General features: G+C 34.5%; 1 protein-coding gene across 3 annotated transcripts; it reads right to left on the bottom strand.

Annotated features, from left to right (window-relative positions):
• Positions 1–6,381: 6,381 nt before the first annotated feature.
• On the bottom strand, positions 6,382–20,283 carry LOC103322381 (5'-3' exonuclease family protein). 3 transcript variants are annotated; one of them, XM_008224292.3, is made up of 15 exons: positions 20,000–20,283; positions 19,454–19,679; positions 17,771–17,850; positions 17,102–17,140; positions 16,323–16,341; positions 14,008–14,061; positions 11,612–11,739; positions 11,462–11,530; positions 11,210–11,295; positions 9,999–10,108; positions 9,350–9,400; positions 8,872–8,930; positions 8,111–8,155; positions 7,155–7,229; positions 6,382–6,718 (listed from the first exon to the last, which is right to left on the bottom strand). In XM_008224292.3, exons 1-15 carry the CDS (start codon positions 20,141–20,143, stop codon positions 6,599–6,601), a joined length of 1,305 nt encoding a protein of 434 aa, XP_008222514.1. In that variant the 5' UTR covers positions 20,144–20,283; the 3' UTR covers positions 6,382–6,598. The 3 variants fall into 3 exon arrangements, with proteins under 3 accessions (XP_008222514.1, XP_088902357.1, XP_016647309.1); XM_089046231.1 differs by lacking the exon at positions 8,111–8,155; XM_016791823.2 differs by lacking the exon at positions 14,008–14,061.
• Positions 20,284–21,620: the final 1,337 nt, after the last annotated feature.

The raw sequence follows: 21,620 nt of genomic DNA, 5'->3' as shown, positions 1-21,620 counted from the left end.
TTTACACACTCTAGAAAAATATAATAAAAATATACACAATCCAAATCATATCACATCATTACTTCATATCTTGGTTATCCTTCACAAATTGTACCCAGTACGTGATCCCTATTGGCCTCACTTCCCTATGTCCCTATCTGGTACATTTATCCTTCGGATACCCCATCACTGAAGTTCTCATGTTCCATGAATAATACATACTTCACAAAAACTCCAAATAATATATATTGTGTGAAATATTGTACAAATTAGACATGCTTGACTTGAAAATAGAGAGAGGTTTGTAAATAGAATGAACCTATGATTTTCACATTTATCACAAAATAATAACTTTTAGAACATATTACCTAACGACTCACCATGATAAGTATGAAATATTGCAAGACAAACACACACGCTCTTCATCTTGTTTCTCTCTCTTCCTTATCTCTCTCTCTCTCTCTCTCTAATACTACTTCATGGAAGAAATCTATCTTAAAGGATTGGAATGAATGAATGAAGTAAGGAAGCATGAAACTTATAGGATATGGATGCACCCAAATAATATTTATATATACAATATTTTAAACCACCAAAAGATAAGATAGAAAGTAAGGGAATAATATGACTCATCTCCCTTTGGCCAATGATATCACAATACCACCACCAAAAGATAAGATAAAAAGATAAGGGAATAATGTGAGTCATTCGCCTTTGGCCAATGATATCACAACATCACTTGTTACTAGCATGCAAGGTGGCATGACAATGATGATTTGATTAAAACCAATTCTAAGTCTCTACACGTGGATAACAAGAACGGTATCTTTCAACTAAAGGGATAATCTCATACTAAGCTTAATATTTAATTACATATAAATCTTTACAATAAATATTTAAATAAGAAAATTTCATATTAATAAATAATTAACATGTAGTATGAATAATTATTATTATTATATATATAGGCTCTCACAATTAGATTAAAAAACAATTCACAAACTTACTCAAAGGACATTCCCTTTAGCCTTAGCTAGAGTTCTGGCAACTAATTACAAAGAAAAACATAGCTAAATTTTGAATGAAATTGATAAAGAAATCTGTCGTAGTGGTGTCCTTGCCAAATAAGTTGATGGTTGATTTATAGTAGTCAATGAGGTGAGTGGAAAGTTAATACATTCATGGTGGGTAATGATGGGTTTAAATGAGGGATTAATTGGATTAAATATGTGTTAATGGTGGAGAGTTAGTGGAAAATAAATAATGGTGAGATACAGTGGGAGTTAAATGGCTATGAATGACATGAAATAGACTTCAACAGTTTTGTCTTCTCTTCTCCCTCTTTACTTCTCTCTTTTTTTCTTTTCTTTTTTTTCTCTTTTGGGAGGATAATCACAATAATCCCACAATCAATTCTTCAATAAAATCCAACAACAATGCTCTTCACACTTGGCTTGAACTTAGATAAATAAATATATATATATATATATATATACACACAATCAATTCTTCAATAAAATCCATCAACAATGCTCTTCACACTGGGCTTGAACTTTGATAAATATATATATATATATATATATTCGTCTTTTGACTTTCCAACTTCCTACAAAATATAAATTCACTTAATAAGTTGACCTAATTAAATACAGAGAATTCATACATCCGCAATGTCACAAAACTTTTTACACTCCTGATGGAGATCTTCTACCAATGTAACAGCAAGTGAAATTATCTTTTGGAGATCTTCTACCAACCAATATCACGAAACTTTTTACAATTCTGATGACAAAATAATTCCCCCTTCAGTCCATACATCAGCAATTGTAATGGACTGCCAAACCAGAAAAGTGTAGCAAAATAAGAGGCTTTTTAACTTGAGAATGACACTAAAATTGAAGCATACAAAAAATTTCACAACTAAAATAAAAATTCAACACAACATTTCTTGGAAAAAGTAGATATCTCAAATATTTATGACGATTCAAATAAAATATGTGACATAAAAGTCAAATATATATGTTATATTTCTAAGAGTGCTTGTATATTCTCCATGAAAGTGATCAATTGCACGTTATGATTAAATGGAAATGAATAATATTGCTAACTTTCATCAAATTAGTCACCAAATAGCTTGTGCATTATCTCCAAAGAAGCTGACTAATATATATGGTTGCAGATATCCGGAATGAAACCCCAATTCTTTTATCTCTTTTTCCAAGTAATAAAGCTAAATGAAAAGTGAGCACAAAATTGAATGAATCATAAACAATTGGTTTGAAGATGAAAAAAATTACCAAGATAATTGGAATGTGAGAAATCTTGGGCCATTCTAGGCCCCTCTCGTTGGTGCATCTTTCTTTTAGTAGGGGACAATCATAAATCGCTAGCGTTCTTAATTTAGTGAGACGTTGCATAGCTTTGGCTGTAGGCAGATGCATCAAATTCTTGCAACTCTTAATATTCAGCAATCGAAGAGATGTAAGGTCACCCAACCATTCCGGGAAAGAGTCCATTCCATTAAAAGATGCTATATACAAAAATCTTAGAGAAGTGCAGCGCCGAAGTTCTTGAGGCAAAGACTTGAGCTTGGACCATCCACACAATGTTAATCTTTCCACCTGTTCAAAACTTGGGAAATTTGGGAAACTTGGGAAGAAATGAAACTCCTCCCAGAACCCACCAATTTTAGATTCCGTGATATGCACTATAGCCCAGTCAGAAACTGTTGTAGTTTCCTACATTTCCATATTGCGAGAGAGGAAAGAGACGAGCAGGATGCTAACCCATTCGGTGGACTTGTTAATCTATCACAATTATGAATATGCAATTCACTGAGGGTTGTGGGGCTGTCTAAACTTGGTACAAAGCTTGTCCTTGGTAGAATTTTATGTTCCACCTACAATTGTACCACACCCAAAAGCTGATAAACGTAAGTTGAATCTCCCTCCTCATATTCACCACTGAACCTTGTGGACTAAGAGCTTCCCTTCTCCGTCCCTTATGCGAATACACTTCTCTATCTAGAGCGGCATGGGAAATAAGATTCCATCTTAGTGTCGGTACATGCCTTACCTCACTAAGGCTCCTAACAACACAATCTTACATCTTGATCTTCACTATTCTCAAGCCCAAAACATCACAGCTTGTTTTGTCTCCCAAAAAAATCTTGCTACCCTTCCTTTCCTCGTATGTATCCAATACACTCCTATTTGAACACACATGATAAGAGCATCCCAAGTCTAAAATCCAAACTCAAGTAGAACCCTTACTTAAAGTCCTATTTATAATCCATAGGACTTTAGCTACAAGTTAACTAGGAATAGAAAACCAAAACCCTATTACGTTAGACTAAGAAATCATAATAAAATAGGAAGTCACGTCAAAACATGCCAAAAACGCCAAAGAAACGTGTAACACTGTTCGTGATGATCGGTCGTTGGGATTGGGCGAGCGTTCTCCAAGTAGAAATCACACTTGAGCTCTCGGCCAAAATCGACTCGTCGCTTGGCCAAAGTGACCGGTCGCCTACTATGTTGTTGCCTCCTTGCGACTTCTTATCCTTCCTTGTTGCTCATCTCTTGCAACCCCTTTGATTTCTTCTTCTCTTTCGCATCTATGATGAACCAACTTCAATAGTGAGTACGTTAATCACTGCTTCTGGTGGTTGGGATGTGCCCAGACTTTATAGCATCTTTACTTTCTTGGAAGCTGAAATCATCCTACTCCCCCTTACCAATTGCAACCTTGACCAGAGAATGTGGCTCTACACCGTGAATGGACGCTATACTGTGAAGAATGGGTATTGGCTTGCCATTGAGATTAAGAGAACCAAAAATTCCTCATTGATCTCTGTGGGAGCTCCTCCTCACCTTCTAAGTTGTGGAACCTGTGGAAGCTGAAAGTTCCCCCTAAAATATTAAATTTTCTGGAGATTAGCACATAATATTTTTGCCTACAAGAGAAGCCCTTGCTTGTCGACAAATTATTAATGAGACATGATGTGTTTGTTGCTGATGGGTATATTTTATATTATATATTTAACCATATTCTTAGTATATTTTGGTTAATATTTTGGAAGAATTTTGATACTTTGAATTATATTTCCAATATAGGACTGTCGACTTCCTCTAGAGCAAAACATAATCAAATGAACGAATTCTTTTTCCTTTGCTCATGATCTGTTTTGCTTAAAGAGAATAATTTCATTCAACAAAACAAAATAAAAGTTCATGATCCATAAACAACAAAAATCATATTTAGGTTCATAGTTATAGCTTCTAACATTTCAACAAAACAAAAGTTCTCAAGTGACTTAGTTGAGTGACTTAATTGAACACAAAAAGCTGTTTTGACTTCCATTACACCATCTACAAATCAAAAAACAAATTAGTAACATTAAAAATACAAACAATCACTAAAAAATTCTTCATCTTCTAGCATTTTAAGAAGCAAAATCATCAATAATGTCTTCAAAATCTAGATTTTCCAACATTTTCTATCATTTCTTTCTGACTACTTGGTTGTTGTGATTCATTAACTAAATCATTAGATGAATCTTCAATTGAACTAGTTTTTAAAAGTTATTAAGAGCTCCTTTTTGAGTTTTAATCATTTTGTCTATATTTCTCAAATTTTAGTTGTTTTTTGACTTCCAAATTCATATTTCCTAACCATTTTTTATTGCAACTCTTTAAGTCTAGAAATTGAAACAGACAATAAATGAACAAAACAAACACGCTAAACACAACCAACAAAGCAAACAAATACAACCAATGAACCAAAGTAAGTGATAAAAAAACTAAATTTAAACAACAAACAAAGAGCATAAAACCTGATTTGTGCTTGTATATAAAAAAATAATAATAATAATAAAATATATATAAAAAAAGGCCTCAATCTTGCAGAGCTTTCTTTAATTAGGCTAGCTCTGTTGAAAATAAAATTGGAGAAACTCTAATCTGTAAGTCCACTTGAATCTTGATCTGTGGTGCACACATGCAATGATATAATTAAAATTAGATACTGCAATTCAATAAAAAAAAACATATAAAGCAAATGGAAAGAAATCGAAATCTTGGCTATGACTCATAGGAGAACTTCTTTGCCGGGTCCCATGGTACGGTGGCGGTCGTCGCTGCCGGGCTATTACAAACTTAACGTTGGTGATGTGATTGACCTACAAGATGGTGCCAGAGGGATTGCTGTGGTTGTTTGTGACTCTTGTGGTGTCTTAAGCGGTGCAGTGGTTATGAGGGCCCTTGGTCTGGTGTCCGTGTTGGCTACCGAATTGTACACACGAAGACTGGTTTGTCCTTTGCCCTTGATGCGTCGTTCGAGGCACTGCTTCTTGAGTCGGATAGCCTCCAAGCTGTCAAGCTGGTGAACTCAAATGATGAGTGTTTTGTGGAAGAGGGTGGATTAGTTGATGAGATTCGAAGATAGCTGCACTCGGCACCACAAGTGGTGGTCTCACATATCTCTCAAACATGCAAATATGGTGGCTCATCAGCCGGCCAAGTTTAGTCTCCGTGATCGAGGCCTTGGGTTTTGGTTGGATGTTGGACACCCATGGCTTATGGATTATGCGCAGGGTGTAGTAGTCCTGTTGTGTGATTTTCTTGTTTGTTTGATTGCATGAGCTTGTGTGACACTTTTTCTTACCTGAAGTTTTGTCGCATTGGGTTTTCTTCAGGAAGATTTTAACGAGGCCACTCTAGTGCATAACTAAGACTTGTATTGGTTTGTTTGGATTAATGGAATTCTGATTTTTTCCCCCGAAAAAAATAAACATACGTAGTACCAAGAGAAGGAACAAGACATAATAAAGCTAGACCCTTCTCTACAAACAGTTTCCAGGATGAAATTCGTTTGAGCACAAATATTACTAACAATGCTCTTGAATCTCCTAGCCTTGAGGACGATGAAGTCTCATAATCTTGGCGCCCTTGAAGTTGAACCAGTTAAGGCCAAGGTCCTTTATGTACCTCAGATTAGGTCATTGTTAGCCAGTGACATTTCATTTAGAGTCAATTACAAGTGTAATTCCAAATTTATCACTTTGTAGATTAGGCCAAACACACGAGTTGAGCAGCAAGGTCCAAGTAAGGGATGCCCCAAATACCGAGTTTCGGTATAACTGGAGTATAAGGGAAGGTAAAAATAAGAAATTTAAAACGAAAACTGAAAACACTTGCAAGCAATTTTCAAAACTAGGGGTGATTTAGGAAACTAGTGTTCTACTTTTTCGAAAATAGAAAACGAAAAATTTGTTACCTCAGTTTTCAAAAACAGTGAAAATGAAAATGTAATGGTTATCAAATGGATCTTAAAGTGAGTCAAGAGAATTGGGGAGTTTTTGGGGTTGTGAAAGAAAATTGAAGCATCATTGGCCGCAAGTAATTTCAAAACCTTTTTCTTCTATTTAACTTAATTAGAAGAACTAGGAACTATATATACACATAACATTCACACAAAACATGAAACTGCTAAGCGAGAAATGATGGCCAGTGTTGAACCTATAGGCCATACGAAGTTGATGCATTTCTGGTGCTTTTGACTTTTGCAACCAGCATAGGCTTCCTACTACTATGACCCATTGAAAAACTATAAAACTTGATTATGGTTTTCCAAGTTTGTTCCATAAGTAAAATGCTCTCCTGATGATTGGATCAGCTGAAAATCCTTCCGCATATGCACTTATAGCCGTTAAGAGGCTCGTGAATTTCTCCCCATTGTCCTGTAACCACCCAAAATTCTGAATCAGAACTCATGAACAAGCACAAACATGAATTAGTTTATCGTGTCAGTTGTAAGAAGATTTAGCTTTGTATACTAACCGCACGTGTTCATGTTTAGATTAGTTAAGCAGGACATAGATGAAATTCAACCGTTTTGTATTTGTATATATAATTTGAACATTGATAAGCTTAGTGGTTTCTGGAAGCTGTTAATAATGCAAGCAACATCTAAGGATATCTTAAAATTTGAAGATAACTAAGTAGAGAGATATTACGCAACACTAAACCACAAATTAAGTGTGGTTCAATTAATTTACTATTTGGAATCAAACAAGAAAAGTGATGTATTCAGATGACTTGCTTTATGGGTTTGTCTTAACTGTACTCCAAATTTTTTTGTTTGAAAAAGATTCGTATTATTAAAATTGCACAAACCTCAGGTTTTTGAAATGCCAGATCTTTTGTGGTGAAAGGTACCATGTAGAATGGAAGGTCAGAACGTAATAGTGCCTGTCATTATATAGAGCAATTACATATCAAAACAATGTTACGTTGTTAGACGGTACTAGCCATATGAATGAAAATGACATCAAACAGATGGTCACTCAAACCAGAAAAAAGTCAATCTGTACAAACAAGCTTGTGAGGATTAAACTTGGAAGATTAATATATATGGCTGAGACAGGTCAGGTATGGATTCAAGCTTTGGAAAGAAGCTATAACTTGAATTGGTAGTTCAACAGAAAAAATAATAAAACAGGCTTTTTGGAAAAAACCAAGCTTGCGCAGTTCATGAGCAGCTTTGTTTGCAGCCCCATAAGGATGTTTTACAAGGGCACATCAATCAATCCCTCACAAAAACAAACATACATTAAGAATGTACTCTAAGGTGATTATAACAGATTCCAAATTTACAAAGCATTCTTCTTTTCTTCTGATTTACCAGAAATTTTTTAAAAAAAAAATTAACTTTCTAACACTTCATTTTTCAGATAAATACGTGCTTATATATAGGGACATTGTCCAATAAGTATTTAAGTTAAGGATTGGTTACATACTCCTAATCTCAGCCGTTGGATTGCATCTAAGAGACTACCAACACATTTAATGAATGCAATCCAACGGTCAAGATTAGAAGTGTGTAACCAATCTTAACATGAAATACTTATTATCTCCCCTTATATATACATATATATATATATATATGAAAGAACAAAACAGTATCTTTTTTCCTTTTTTATTTATTTATGACAAATACGTGATTTAAATAGGAAACCACATTCCCATCCCTCCCCTACAAAGAAACCCAAAACCGAAAAAATAAAAAATAAGAGGAAGAAGAAAGAAAGCTAGAACAGAAAAATACATAAAGCGAATGTTGATATGATTACCAAGTTCTTGCTCAAGAGAGCCTGATCAGCACTTGTTATCAAGATCTACAGGGAAAACCCAGGCATAGCATTGTCAGTTAGCCATTATAAGTTCTGAACACTTATGAATTGGCTTGCAGGTAATGTCTTTCCATGCCATTTAAGGCAAAGGAGGACATAAAAAATAAAAAATAAAAAGAACAATAAAGCATACACTTAATCTATAATACTGCAGCAAAGCATACACCCTGTGGCTACCAGGAATAGTTCTAAACAGTTTGTCTGACTATAAATTTTGCTACACCCTGCATGTCATATTTTATTTTATTTTTTCGTTTAAAAAAAAAAACTTATATTCTTTTCTTGTAACTCAGTGGTGGATTCCTTATCCACGCATTGTAGTTATCTTGTTTCTCTTCAGAAAGAAAATTTTATCTCACCATATCTTTATTTTGTTAATTTGGATTTATCAATTTTCTGACACAACAATATCAAATGATTATAGTATTATATCAACCAATATGTTTCTAATATTGTATGATATCCTCAGTAATCCAATGAAGCTTTTCTGTGCACATGAAGAACAAACTGAAGCATTAGAAGAGTTCAAACTCTGACTGATGGTGCCAACAGGGTCAACCAATCAGAAATAATCTCCTAGCTTAGTTAACCTCAGCTTATCCCCCTAAAATTATACTAGCTTTTCTTTTTTTTATTTTATCAAAAAGTTGATATATGAATGAAATGCTATTGTACCAAGCATTTAATTACTATGGTATTACCTTTCTGATTCGTTCCTCTTCAACTTGATCAACACAGTGCAAAAGATTCTCCAATGTGCCTGTCCGCAGAAATGAGATTTATTATTAGCATATTAAGCATTACCGTCTCTGTATCAAGGAACTAACTGAGGAAAAGTATCAGGTTTATAAAAAGACATGTAAACTTAGGTGACCAAAGAAGAAAATTGTGCATATAGAAAGACGTGTAAACAGTCAAGTATATTAAAAGACATCTGTATATTGCTTCGATGGAAAAACGGTAAACTAGAAAAAGAGTATGAACATCATAAAAATTTAGCTTTACTGCAGTTAGCAAGAGGACTGCACATTAATAGAATGGTGTATTCATTCTCTGAATCCTAGGTAGATACAGCCTAGCAACACATTAAGCAGATGGGACCTCATGAAAGATTCCATACTGCTAGAACCATGCGAGTTCATTTCCAAATGAAAGTAAAAGGATGGCATATTGACGCACCAAATTTAGTGATGAGTTGCACAGCATGAACATTTCCGATTCCATCAACTCCTGCAATTATAACAACCAAGTTTTGAGAGACAAACTTTAATGCTCCTTTTCCTCTCAGAAATATAAAGGAGAAATCTCGTTCAGAGTTCCAGAATCCTTTTCCAAGCCGAGTTTGATGTTATTACAAGCCATTGTCATTCATTAGAGCTCCATTTTTCCCCCAAGTGAAAGTAGATTTCTCTCTCAAGTCATCAGTATGATGCCAAGAGAATTTACGAAGATATCTAGGATCTTCATTCAAAACAAACTTAATTACAATATTCTTAAATAAATGCTCTCTTACATTTCCACTTTTAATATGGAAGAAACAGATGTATGGTTGGCAGTGGAACTTTCCCCAGGATGAACACTGTTCTCATATAAAATTATTGTCATCAGGCTGATGACTGGCAATTCAAGGTATTAAAAATTTTCACTGGATCTCATCTCATGCATTGAAATCCATAAAATAAACAGTGAAATCATGCTATAATTACTCATCATTTTTCAATACTAGACATTAATATTTTTATGCATTTTTTCACACTAAATAAGGAAAAATGAAATATCTTTTTCTTCCTATTTCATTTGAATTTTCAGAAAATGAAAAGCAAATAACCTGGAATATTATCGCATTTGTCACCAACAAGTGAGATCACATCAACAAACTGAGAAGGTTGAAGGCTTCCATATTTTTTAGCAAATTCTTCCATGCCAAATGAAACCATACTGAGAAAACAATAAACATATATCAGAGTCCAAACTCTACTAAGCCAAATAATAAATACAAAATAAGACAATCAAAATAAATGAAAATTATGCCTACAAAGTTTCACACTTCAATTTTTATTGTTTTAACAAGAAAAGCAAACGTAGAACACAAGGGAAAGGTGCACCCTGGAGTTCACTCAAGTAAAGAAACAACAAAACAGAAACCAATGAGAACAAAATTAATTAACAGCATCCCCAGTTAGAATAAATAGCCTGAAAGGACCAGTCCTTTAAATCTAAAGAACCTAAAGCCCACAAGGATGCCCATAAACGAACTATGTCCAATAAAAAAATCCACATCCTCCCTTTTCACAATTCAGAATCCTCTTTTCTTTTCTCCATCATAACAACCCAAAAGATTTCCAGTACAGCACATCTACCAAGCACCAAGCCTGTTTTCCTCACTCTGAAAAACTTAGGATTCTCAAACAGTAATGCCGCACAGTATGCCATGTTGACAACTCAACCAGGTCTCCTAAATAGCCTTGTCCATAAAGCATATACAACTGGACAATGGAACATTAAATGATTCAAACAATTGTTCCACATTGCACACCAAACAGGAGAGAGTTACCAATAAGGTTTCCTCTGCACCATGTCACAGGCATTCACCTTCTCGTGAGCAATAACCCAAGCTAGAACCTGGACCTTATGTGGAGGGTCATCAATTAGTTTCCAAGAATAGGCCTTGGAAGAAAAGAAACTCCTCATGAACACAGCACCCAGATTCTCTTATTCTACAAAGATAGCACCAACAAGACATTTTCTAGAAACATAATGTAACAATTCTTCATAATCAATAACAGCAAATCAAGGTGTAAGGTTATTTAGAGCTGCAATCAAAATTTAATGAAATTGGGTTTATAAATAAGAAGCATGATTAGAAGTATATCATTTTGAACCATTTTATTATTACAACTTTATTCAAGTGCAAAAAGGAGCATCAATGCAAGGAGTAAAAAGAGCAGGAGAATATGTTAAACAATATTGAATGAACATCATAAATTAAATACAATCAAACAGGTTAGAGTATAAGCTGTGAAGTAAAGGGTTACTTACTCAAAGCCACGTGGAGCAATTCGTAAAAGACGTAATGAAGGAGATAGGATCTGGAAAAAGTCTTTGTCTGGGGAGACAACCCGTACCTGTTAAAAAGTCAGTGCAATAAAAATGTAACTGAGAAGAATTAAAGAATTCATACAATTCTTTTAAGTTTTTATACCATTATCCTGTTATGTGAATTATCAAAAACTAAACATAATCCCACTATGCCATTTATTGTTCAAAAATAGTTTCTTTTCAGAATTTAACCTTGTACCCAGTATCAACACTCCTAACAGCCAACGTTCCAATCACATCATCAGCTTCCACACCTGGCACCTGCCTTCGAGCAGCTCACAATCAATCACCACAACCAACAGGGTTACCTAGTAATATAAAGCTGTGATGTAGAGCTATTACCTCAATCACCTTAATGGACATAGCCTTAATCGAAGCTTTCAAGTATTGAAGGCCTTGGACAATGGTGTCAGGTGTGGGTGGGCGATTGCTCTTGTATGCAGGGTATAAAGTATGACGAAAATTCAACCCTTCAGATAAATAAAGATCATATTACAACACGTCCCTCGTGAAAAAGAATCACGGATAATGGATCATATCTCTTAGCCAGCACATAGTTTTAAAACATCAAATTTTATAGCAAACAGTTATTAAGTTCAGCAATCACCCAACTCTAAGCAGTATCATGGAAATAAGGAAACAAAAATAACTGATTCATGCTGGGCAGAGAAGGGGAATAAAAAGGGAAAACAAAGATGTCAGAATATATCCTAAAGTCAAAACTTCACACGTATAAATTACTTTAAGCTCAAGGCACAGTAAAGATAAATGGAAAGGAGGAAAACAAAGGGTAAGACTATGGTAAAGAGCATCTATGATATATGTAATAAGATGCCACTCTAAATAGAGATAAATGGCACATAAGGGTAATTAAAAGCAAAGGTAGGTAGTTGGGGCATTGAACCACAGTAAAAATTGATTTAATCTAGTCAGAAATGTGATCAAGAAAGAGGTAAAATAAGCCCTAAACAAAATATTTTTCCTAGACCAATTTAAAAAGAAGTTAGAAAATAAACAAACAAACAGTGAAAAGTACGTCTCTGATTGTACATATACAGTACCCAACAGTAAATTCCAAATTCAATATTCAGCATCCCCACAAGTGAAAAGGGAGAGAGAGGGCCCGAGAGAGAGAGAGAGAGAGAGAGAGATCAGACAGATATGTTACATTGACATGGGCATACAGGTCTGGAATGTACAAGGTAACAGAGAAAAGCATGTCTCAATTCACCATCTATAGTACCATACTCATTGTTTCATCACCATATGGGAAAAAAAGGGAGCGGAAAATAAGTGACATTCAAAAGTGTTACATATAAGTTACATTCAATTGAAATTATCATTGACCATCTTTACTTGTAAACTTTAGAATAAGAAACCTATCTTTGGCACAAGTGCCAACCAGAAACTTGCTCCACCAATGACAATGAGTGAAAACAAAAACAAGGAACATGAAACCTTCTCAATCTCCTCATTGCCATGGGAGACGACATAACGTAGAGGAAGCACTAAAAGAATATCACCCAAAATTTCTCGAAGAGAAACTTCAGGAGCATGGGCAAATCTTCTCCAGAAGGACCTTTAATATTCAACAGAATGAAAAGAAAAGGTTGAAACTCTTTATAAATTTGAGTCATCGCTGTTGTGTTTTGGCTCGTCAAGATACCAAAGAGATCCACTCAGGATTGAGAAAATCAGTTCTGGGTAAGGAGGAATGGTGTGCCCAAGATTTCTTCCTAGAAGCAAATCCGTTCTGGGCCTGTTTAATGAACCCAAAACTTGAAGACTGGTACAAGATTCAGATATTTGTACATGCTTATAGATATTTTTAAGAAACTGACTCTTGCAAAGTTCTATATCGAGTGTAACAAAGTTTTTCTTATACGAAGCTAATAAAATCCAATGGCGAAAACATCGGCCAATACACCAATATTATCAGCCAATAGGCGCAGGAGTCGGTAACGCGTTCTAACAGATTAACCATAACAGAAAAATAAAATATTTACAATCAAAAAGCAACAATTGGTACAATAATAAAAGATTTAGTCAATACCCATTCTTAGCACTAATAATATAGATAAACCTTACACCATATAATTTCTATAAACAAACCCAAAAAAAAACACAAAAAATGACAGCTGGCCCTATTGAATTTAATTTTGATTATTAAATTACTCTGATGCCCTATGGAGTGTTTTGGGGCTTTTTATGAGGTTTTGGGGTTGGGTTTGTTTTAAGAAATCAATGGCAGTTTTGTAATTTAAAAGAAGTTAAAAGCCTTTTCGTTATGTTGTAAATGGGCTTTGGGTGTGTTTCTATAGTCCATTTCATATAGGGTTTTTTTTATAATTTGGGCTCCTATATTTGGTATAATAGTGAATCTCCCTAAAAAATTCCAAGGAGGCTTTTAAAATACCTATAAATATATATAAAAATTTCATATGCATTTGAATTTGATATTCATGTTGGCACATAGGAGGTAACTTGGGGTCGTCATATAACAAGGTAGGTACTTGATGACTACATTAGTTGTATCTTATCATTTAGGTAAACTCTGCACGTCTAACATATTATATAGAGTATTATTACAGGATACAACATCCTGTAAGTAATTGTGCAAAAACCAGGTACACATTCCTACCTACAAACCACCACGATTTACTTTTTCAGATTTGCTTACATTCTCAACTCCAACATAATTACAAACTGAGAAAAATTAATAAATAAATTAAACATACCTTTTCCTTTAACATTTTCTTTGGATGAAATACAAGTTTGACCAAATGAAACTCCTGAAAAGAGAAGGTTTGTCTTATCAAAATTAGGCTTGGAAAAATAGTTATACGTAGCAAAGCATCTTGTAACCATAATTAGCTAGTGCCCGGAAGAAAGGTATGAGACTGGATAACAGTGTTCAACATCAACATTCAGATAATACCTTCTAGAAGCATATGCAACAAATATTATATGAGCACAACTCCTAACTACTGAACACAAACCATTACTGGACTATTTTCAAAAGAATAGTCTCATTTATCTGCACAAGATTGAATGAGCACCTCTAGCTCTTTGTATTCTCTAACCACCTAATAAAAAGAGGGAACAAAGTACTTTTTGTGGATTCTTATCCAAATCTATCATTCAAATAGAGATTTCATCCTCCAGAAATGCATAATATATGTTCAACTAATCTAACTACTTATTGATGCATGAAAGAAAATAGATAAGTCAATAAGCTCCTAGAGTTGCATATTACATAAAAACCAAGAGACATTATGCATCCTCAGAAGTAAGATCCTCTGGGAATATGTAGTTTACTAGTTGGATCATAAAGTGCTACTTTAGCATAATGCCCTTGAAGCTTATCCAGAAAGTTCATTACATGATAGCCCCGGTACAGTAGGCGTTATAATTGAAACATAAGATGCACCTAAGCACAATCTAGCATGAATATGCTGCCTAGAAGGAGCACATTCTACATTCAAAATTAATTATCACTAATCATTCTACTAGATTCTTGAGACAGTTTCATGTAAGCTCGTAAGCACTTCAAACACCATGTTCGCATAAACCTATGTGTGATAAAATCATAGATCTTAGATAATAATAGCTGGGAGGACCAAAAGCCATTACCACCATTGCACGATGTATACAAAGTATACTTAGTTATCAAAGCAAATATTTGTGAACATGAGAGATGGAGAGCTAATGAGAAGGTGTAAGTGAAAGGAACGTTGGGAAAAACAAGAAGAAAAAATTATTAAATAAACAGAGTAAGAACTGGGGAAATCACCACATTATATATGGATATTTTTTCCATCTATAAAGAGGTCTGAGTGCATTAATTTTGAAGTTTGACCGCTTATCTACCTGTTAAATAACCCGCCTTCTAGATCTTGTTCTTTAATTTAACCAACGGCAATAGACTAAACTAGCAAATATTAGAATACTTAGAAACACACAAGAATTATACTGGTTCAGCAGAACTTTTGCCTACGTTCAGTTGTGATTTCTCTAGAAATCACCGCTCCTTTGATTAATAATAGAGATTACAGAACTTTTGCAACCCTAGAACTAATCTCAAGACTCTTGGCTGCTCTGGCTGTTTTTCCTCTCTAAAAATAAGCCTTACCACACCCTATTTATAGATATAGAGTTGGCTTACATGTCCCAAGGCTGATTGGATTCCTATTCCTAAGTGGATTAGGAAATTACACTTATCCAAATCCTAATAGACTTCTAGAAATCCAAACCTAAATTGAATAAGGAAAACTGAAATTCTTTCCTAATCCCTCTAGGACAAGAATTGGTATACCTCTAATTTTCCTAAAACAATCCTAAACCAACTAGGACATATTTGATGAGCCAAAATCCTAACACTACCATCAAACTAATAAGGCAAAAGCCATTATACGTAAATCTGCAGATAGTAGCTAAATGTTTATACAGTGAAAAATAGCCATCTAGACTTGAAAGGGCTCCTATGGTTGAAGTTGCAGTTCATTCTGAGGATATTTGAAATGCAATGATTGTTAGTTCCTAAATTTGACTTCCTCGTCCACCTTGTCATTACAACTCCTAGCAGTAAGTGGCTAGTTCATTTCTCTCAACTTCTTCATTTCCCTCATCATCGTTAGCTACTTTTGTCTACAGATAAATTATAGTATTTACCTGAAAAGATTTGAAAAATCAAGAAAAGTGGAACCAAGAAAAAAAGAAACCTCACACAAACAAAGTGGCCCATTTTGACGGGGAATATCCACCAGATTTATTGTAATTATGTTTTCCTGAAGATGTAGATCAGTGGCATGTCCTGCAAAACTGCTGTCTGTACAACCTAAGTAACCTTAGGAGACATATGAATAGGTAATCTTGCTTCTGAAGGAAACACCCTGCCCCACTTACGTATTGAGCACACTAGCTAAACCCAACGTATACAGCATTCAAAAGATCTAAATGGTGATAAAAGGTAGAGCATTTAGTACAGTACACATATATACAATATTTAAGCAAATCAAGTACAAAATGAAGCGGACAAAAATTTGTAACCCACCATCATGGTCAAACACCACCTGCATAAAAGGATGAAAAAAAAGAAGAAAAAAAATATTATAAGTACTTTCGTCCAATTAAAAAGTAAGGACAATTTCAGAAATACTCAAGAAGAGCCTAACCAAACCAAACAATACTGGCTGCACGTCCTATTTATAAAATAACTATTTTGTAGAAACAGTATATGCATCTTATATGATGATTGAAATAAATTTGAAACCACATAAATGGAAACAAGATGGAGAATGAAGAGAACCATAATTTAAGGGATTTGATTTGATTAAGGAATTTGGTTGAATTGGATTTGATTAGGGATTTTAAATTAAGTTGATTTGGATTATGGAGGTAATTAACTTGAACAAGAACTTGATTAAAGGATTTGATTTTGTTATGATTTTCAGACTGGCCTCATAAACGGGCCATATTATAACTTCGTCTTTGGGACACACTTAAGTTTTGAATTATTGAAATCCAACTGCTTCGCAATTAGTCTTCTCTCTTCCAGTATTTCCCCTCTTCTTCTCCTCCTCTCTTTCTCTCCCTCTTTCGTTTCTCTGTCTTCTCTTTTCCCTATCAGTTTTGCATCACTAATATTTTTGAGTTTGTCTAACCAAATGAATATAGACCAGACCAACCAAGAAGAAACACAATGCAATCCAACCCATTAAAAATAGTAATGAAGAAAACAAAACAAAACAATAACATGCCTGAGATATTATGAGTGAAATGGAATGATAATACAGAAATGATGGCATACATACATAATGGAAGAAATCATACCGCCACATGGGAAGGGGTAAACTTCAGCACATCAATTATCTGCAAGAAAATCAATAATAGAAAAGGCCTTTAGACCTAGAAATTACAAATGATTAAAGAAAACGTTTCTACTATTGGTTTGGGTTCAACCCAGCCATAAAGACTTCTTAGAGCAACCAGTGCAATCTTAAATAAGATGTACCCAGTTAACAGGAAGCAGATACCAGTGAAAAAGGAGTTGAACTAGGAAATTTTCAATTTTTTTTTTTGTGGCAATTGTAACAAGAAGACTTTAAGGGTTAATTGCATTTAGTAACTTACACAATAAACATTATTTCCTTCAAAATTTCATACTTGGCTTTTGTTGTAATAAAATTTCGTTTCTCTTCGAAAAAAAATTATTTCCACAATTAAAATAATGGACTACTATTTATTATTCTTCAAATCAGGATTCAGGGATCAAATAGAAAAGAAGAACAATGATAATTGAAATTTGATCACACAATCGTATATTCACACAAAAAGTAATGTAATTTGTGCGCTAAATCTATAATTTATCATGTATGAGAAATCACAACTTTCGCAAGCATATAAATTTGCATCTGAGAATGAGAATGACATAAGGTCTGTTATTAGAAATACATGAAAACAAGCAATAGAAAAAAAACCTTTTAGATAAACATCACTTACAAGAGAAAGTGCTGAAAAGATGGTTAGTACCCAATCTCCGTTTCCATCAGCATGTGTAAGATGGCCATGGTGCAACTTTGCTACTCTCAATAAATAAAGCGGTGATTAGTGGTACTATACTACCAAATGATTAATGAAATTCAGATGAGCTAATTTTTGGATGCATTTTATGACTAAAACTAACTTGTATCCTCTAGATGCAAACTACCATACAATTGAAATTGTTACAAATGTGTTACCTCTTATAACCAATTCTGAAAAATACAAAATAATACAAAATAGGATTCCGAATACATATTGTCAGGGATATCTCCCTAAAGCTTAAAGTTGTCTTGGCAAATTTGCAGATGGTAATAAAAAAGGAAATTGGCAAATGCTTTTTAAAAATCTGGATGGAAACATCCTCTTGCTAATGGTGTTGTTAAAAATTCAAAAGGGCAGCAGCTTCTTGTGCAAGGTTCAAAATTTGCAGAAATCATCAGAGTATAGAATTAACATAGTATATAAATATTGTGCCTATGTTATTTTGTGGATATCATGCATCATAGGCCAACTATACAATTCTAATAAAGTGCATATAAGATGTCTGCCATAAATTTAGCCTCACACGACTGAGAAAATCTTTAAAATTCTAATTTTGCAGTACTTTTAAATCATTTCCAGAAGTAAACACTGACTTTAGTAGATAGGAAAATTATTAAAAAGGATACGAAGTTAAACATGAAAGTTGCTTTAGATGGTGAGAGAGAACTCGAAATTGCATAAACACAGAACAGATGGACAGAAACAAAAAGGCATCAAAAATTAGGTTTCTGTCAGAGGGACAGAAACACAGAACAGAAAAATATAAAAATTAAAAATTAAAAACGTAGAATCCAAAAGTTGCAAGAAGGCCTTCAGAAAACAATAATCAAAATCCGTATGTTAGGTTTCTGTCAGAGTATAACATCAAAGTTTATCAGTTTTTTATTTTGCTTTGTTTTATTTTTAAAGATTAAGAGATCAGACAGATGTTGACCAAAGGTTTGGATGTTCATCATCTAAGAATTTAATGTCATAGGTTAAAATTAACCATGGGGCATCAAAGAAGCACTGGATATTGGCTTTTCTAGAAAGAAAAAATTGGCAGTAGATTGTACCTCATAAAGTGACATTTATTTTCTTATCCAAATGCGGGTAAACACACCAAAAGCGACATTCATTTTATTGATCAGTGACTCTAGGTCAGATTGAAACATGGATAATCTTTGAAGGCGCAACAAGATTATACATTGGTGTTGAGGAATAATTGTGAGTTAGTGAACCACCCAACTGCTAAATTTGTATAGAACTAAGTTCACTTATGTTCTTGTCATTTCAGGTTCCACGTGCTATGTCAAAGATAGTTGTAGAAATGTCCGCACAACCCTAATATCTTCCATTGAACTATAAAATGAAACACAGGGACCTCCAAACTGCCAAGCTTCCAAAAACTTGAAGCTTTCTAAATATTAAATCACTTGTATCAGTGAACAATAAATAAATGCTAACATTTCCAGTAACCAAAGTAGATGCGCTAAAAAGTTCATAAAAAGTAAAGCAGTGCATCTGTTTCAACATAGACAACAAACAATACATCTGATTCCAATTCCAAAATGAAGAAAATCACTTGACTTATAGCAACAGAAGGAACGTACAGCATACCTAAAAGTTTATAGTACGCTCTATAAATGATTGATGTGCCGTCGATGAGCATGACTCTACCATCTGAAGGGTTACTGTTCACTGTTTTCTCTTCTTGCTTGACTGAACCTAGCGGCATATCTCCCTGTAGTACTCGCTCACTTTTAGAGTAAAATGCAGCATCCCCATTCTCACGAACAACTCCCGGTAAAGCCGAATTAAAACTACTGGATATGTTAAAGTAGCCCTAAAAAAATATGGAAAGAAATCCAGTTAAAAATAAATAAAAAATCTTATAACCACTTACTATGTAAGACTATGAATCAGCATGCACTGTGGAAATTCAAAACCTTGCCCAAGAACCAATTAGCATACATTCAAGCACACACACATCACAAAATCCAACCTAACTTGTCAGGCATCAAACTCACAGAAACCCTAAATTTCGTACTCAAAGGGGTTGTCTTCCATCACACTGTCACATTAAATTAAAGCAAGAAGAAGAACACCAGCTCAAACCGTTTCAGACACGAACTCTTCAAAGACAAACAGAGATTTATACAATACCTTTGGGGATTTAATTGGAGAAAAGCGGAGTGAATCAAATTTCTTTGGACTCTGAATGCTTGAGAAGCTTCTGGCAAATAATCTGAAGCTTCTCCGAAGGGAAAGGGAATGAATGTGAAGCAGCGATGAGTGAGAAAAGGCCATGAATTCATAGCACCATTTCACATTCACTCCAATGGCATTGGCCAAGACTCGAAGCAGAGAGCGAGCTCAAGGAGGAGAAGGAGCTCTCTCTCTGTGTCTCTATCTACAGCTATTAAGCCTAAAGCCTATTGCCCGCCCAAATAAAAATATACGGAACGAAACACGCCGCAAGCTTTAGTTGTAAATACCTATCTGGTTTGAGGGTATTATTGGTATTTTGAAATTTTGGCAGGGTTGCTGGGGTAATTATCCTCTCTGGCGCGGGGGCAAGCGGCTTTGATGGACCAATCATCTCTTTTGATAACGCTTTTTTATTGGATAAACTACATAAAACCCCCCAATCTATAAGGTCATTTACAAGTTCATATCCGATTTTATGGACATTCATAATCAACATCACGAAAACCCTACCATTTGCCTCCTCTGTTAGCCAAACCGTTAGTGAATTTGTTAAATGCTTGTGAGACAAATATGGGTTTCATTTTTTAATGACGTGGACTTACAAGTGGACAAAAAAGTATTGAAAAATTATATACTTATTATAAAAAATAAAAAAAATTAAAAATTGAATAACTAAAAACAAAAAACAAACCCAGAACCCACCCTCAGCCACCGCAACCCTCCCTCAACACCCACCCATGGCAGTAACAACAGCAAAACTAAATAAGGTTGGGATGATAAGAATAATTAGATCTGGAAATTGAATGGATCTAAACAAGTGAAGAACTGAAGAAAAAACACTTAAGTTGTCCTCACAGCAAAGAAGCACATTTGCATTCCATGGCTTGTGAAATCAAACCTCTTTTCCTTGATCTCAAGAGTGAACGTCGCATACCCACAACACCATTAGTAATAAGAACAATTAAAAATGAAGACTTTTTGCAAACCCAAATAGGTTTGTAGATAAAGAAATTTTGGTGCAATAAATTCCATTGGACAAGAAAATAATTAGGGTTCAGTGGATTAAATTGTGGGCCCCATAATTCGCCCATGTGGCGTGTGACTCATCATAATTGGATTAGTTGTCAAAAAGTGACACGTGGCGACATCAACAGAGTGCATCAAACGGTTCAAGATAAAGACAAAATTAAGGAAAAGAATCTTCTATGATTGACTTTGATTTAAATCAAATATTAATCAGGTCAATCAATTGAAGATAATCTGGTTAAATTGTCAGATTATGGGAATTGATTTAAATCAAATCAAAATCCCACAAAACTAGGTTTTAAATAAGGAAAGTTATTTAGGTCAAGCATCCTACAAGAGCCTATAAATAGGAGGCCTCAAGACGAAAGAAGGGGACAGAAAAACCTAGCATTCAGAAGAAGCAGAAAACTCCCTACATTCTTCACCTACACTTTGGAAGAGCCACCAAGCACAACAAATACATGCCGGTTCCTCCACCCTAGAAAATCAAAAACACCAAACAAGCCTTGTGCTACCCATTTGATCAAGATCAAGTCTCTACGACCCTTGC

Source organism: Prunus mume, linkage group LG2 (genome assembly GCF_029339155.1).
Source record: "Prunus mume cultivar Tortuosa linkage group LG2, ASM2933915v1, whole genome shotgun sequence".
In the NCBI taxonomy this organism is placed as follows: domain Eukaryota; kingdom Viridiplantae; phylum Streptophyta; class Magnoliopsida; order Rosales; family Rosaceae; genus Prunus; species Prunus mume.
The sequence above is the reverse complement of the archived record's forward strand: the minus strand, read 5'-3'. Positions and strand labels throughout refer to the sequence as shown.

Bases quoted from the DNA above. Each gene is read 5' to 3' on its own strand.
- LOC103322381 (XM_008224292.3), bottom strand. From the start codon at position 20,143: ATGGCCTTTTCTCACTCATCGCTGCTTCACATTCATTCCCTTTCCCTT. The intron at 19,680-19,999 runs GTATTGTATAAA...ATATTTTTTTAG, and splicing joins CTCCAATTAAATCCCCAAAG to GGCTACTTTAACATATCCAG. The intron at 8,931-9,349 runs GTGCGTCAATAT...TTCTGCGGACAG, and splicing joins GCAACTCATCACTAAATTTG to GCACATTGGAGAATCTTTTG.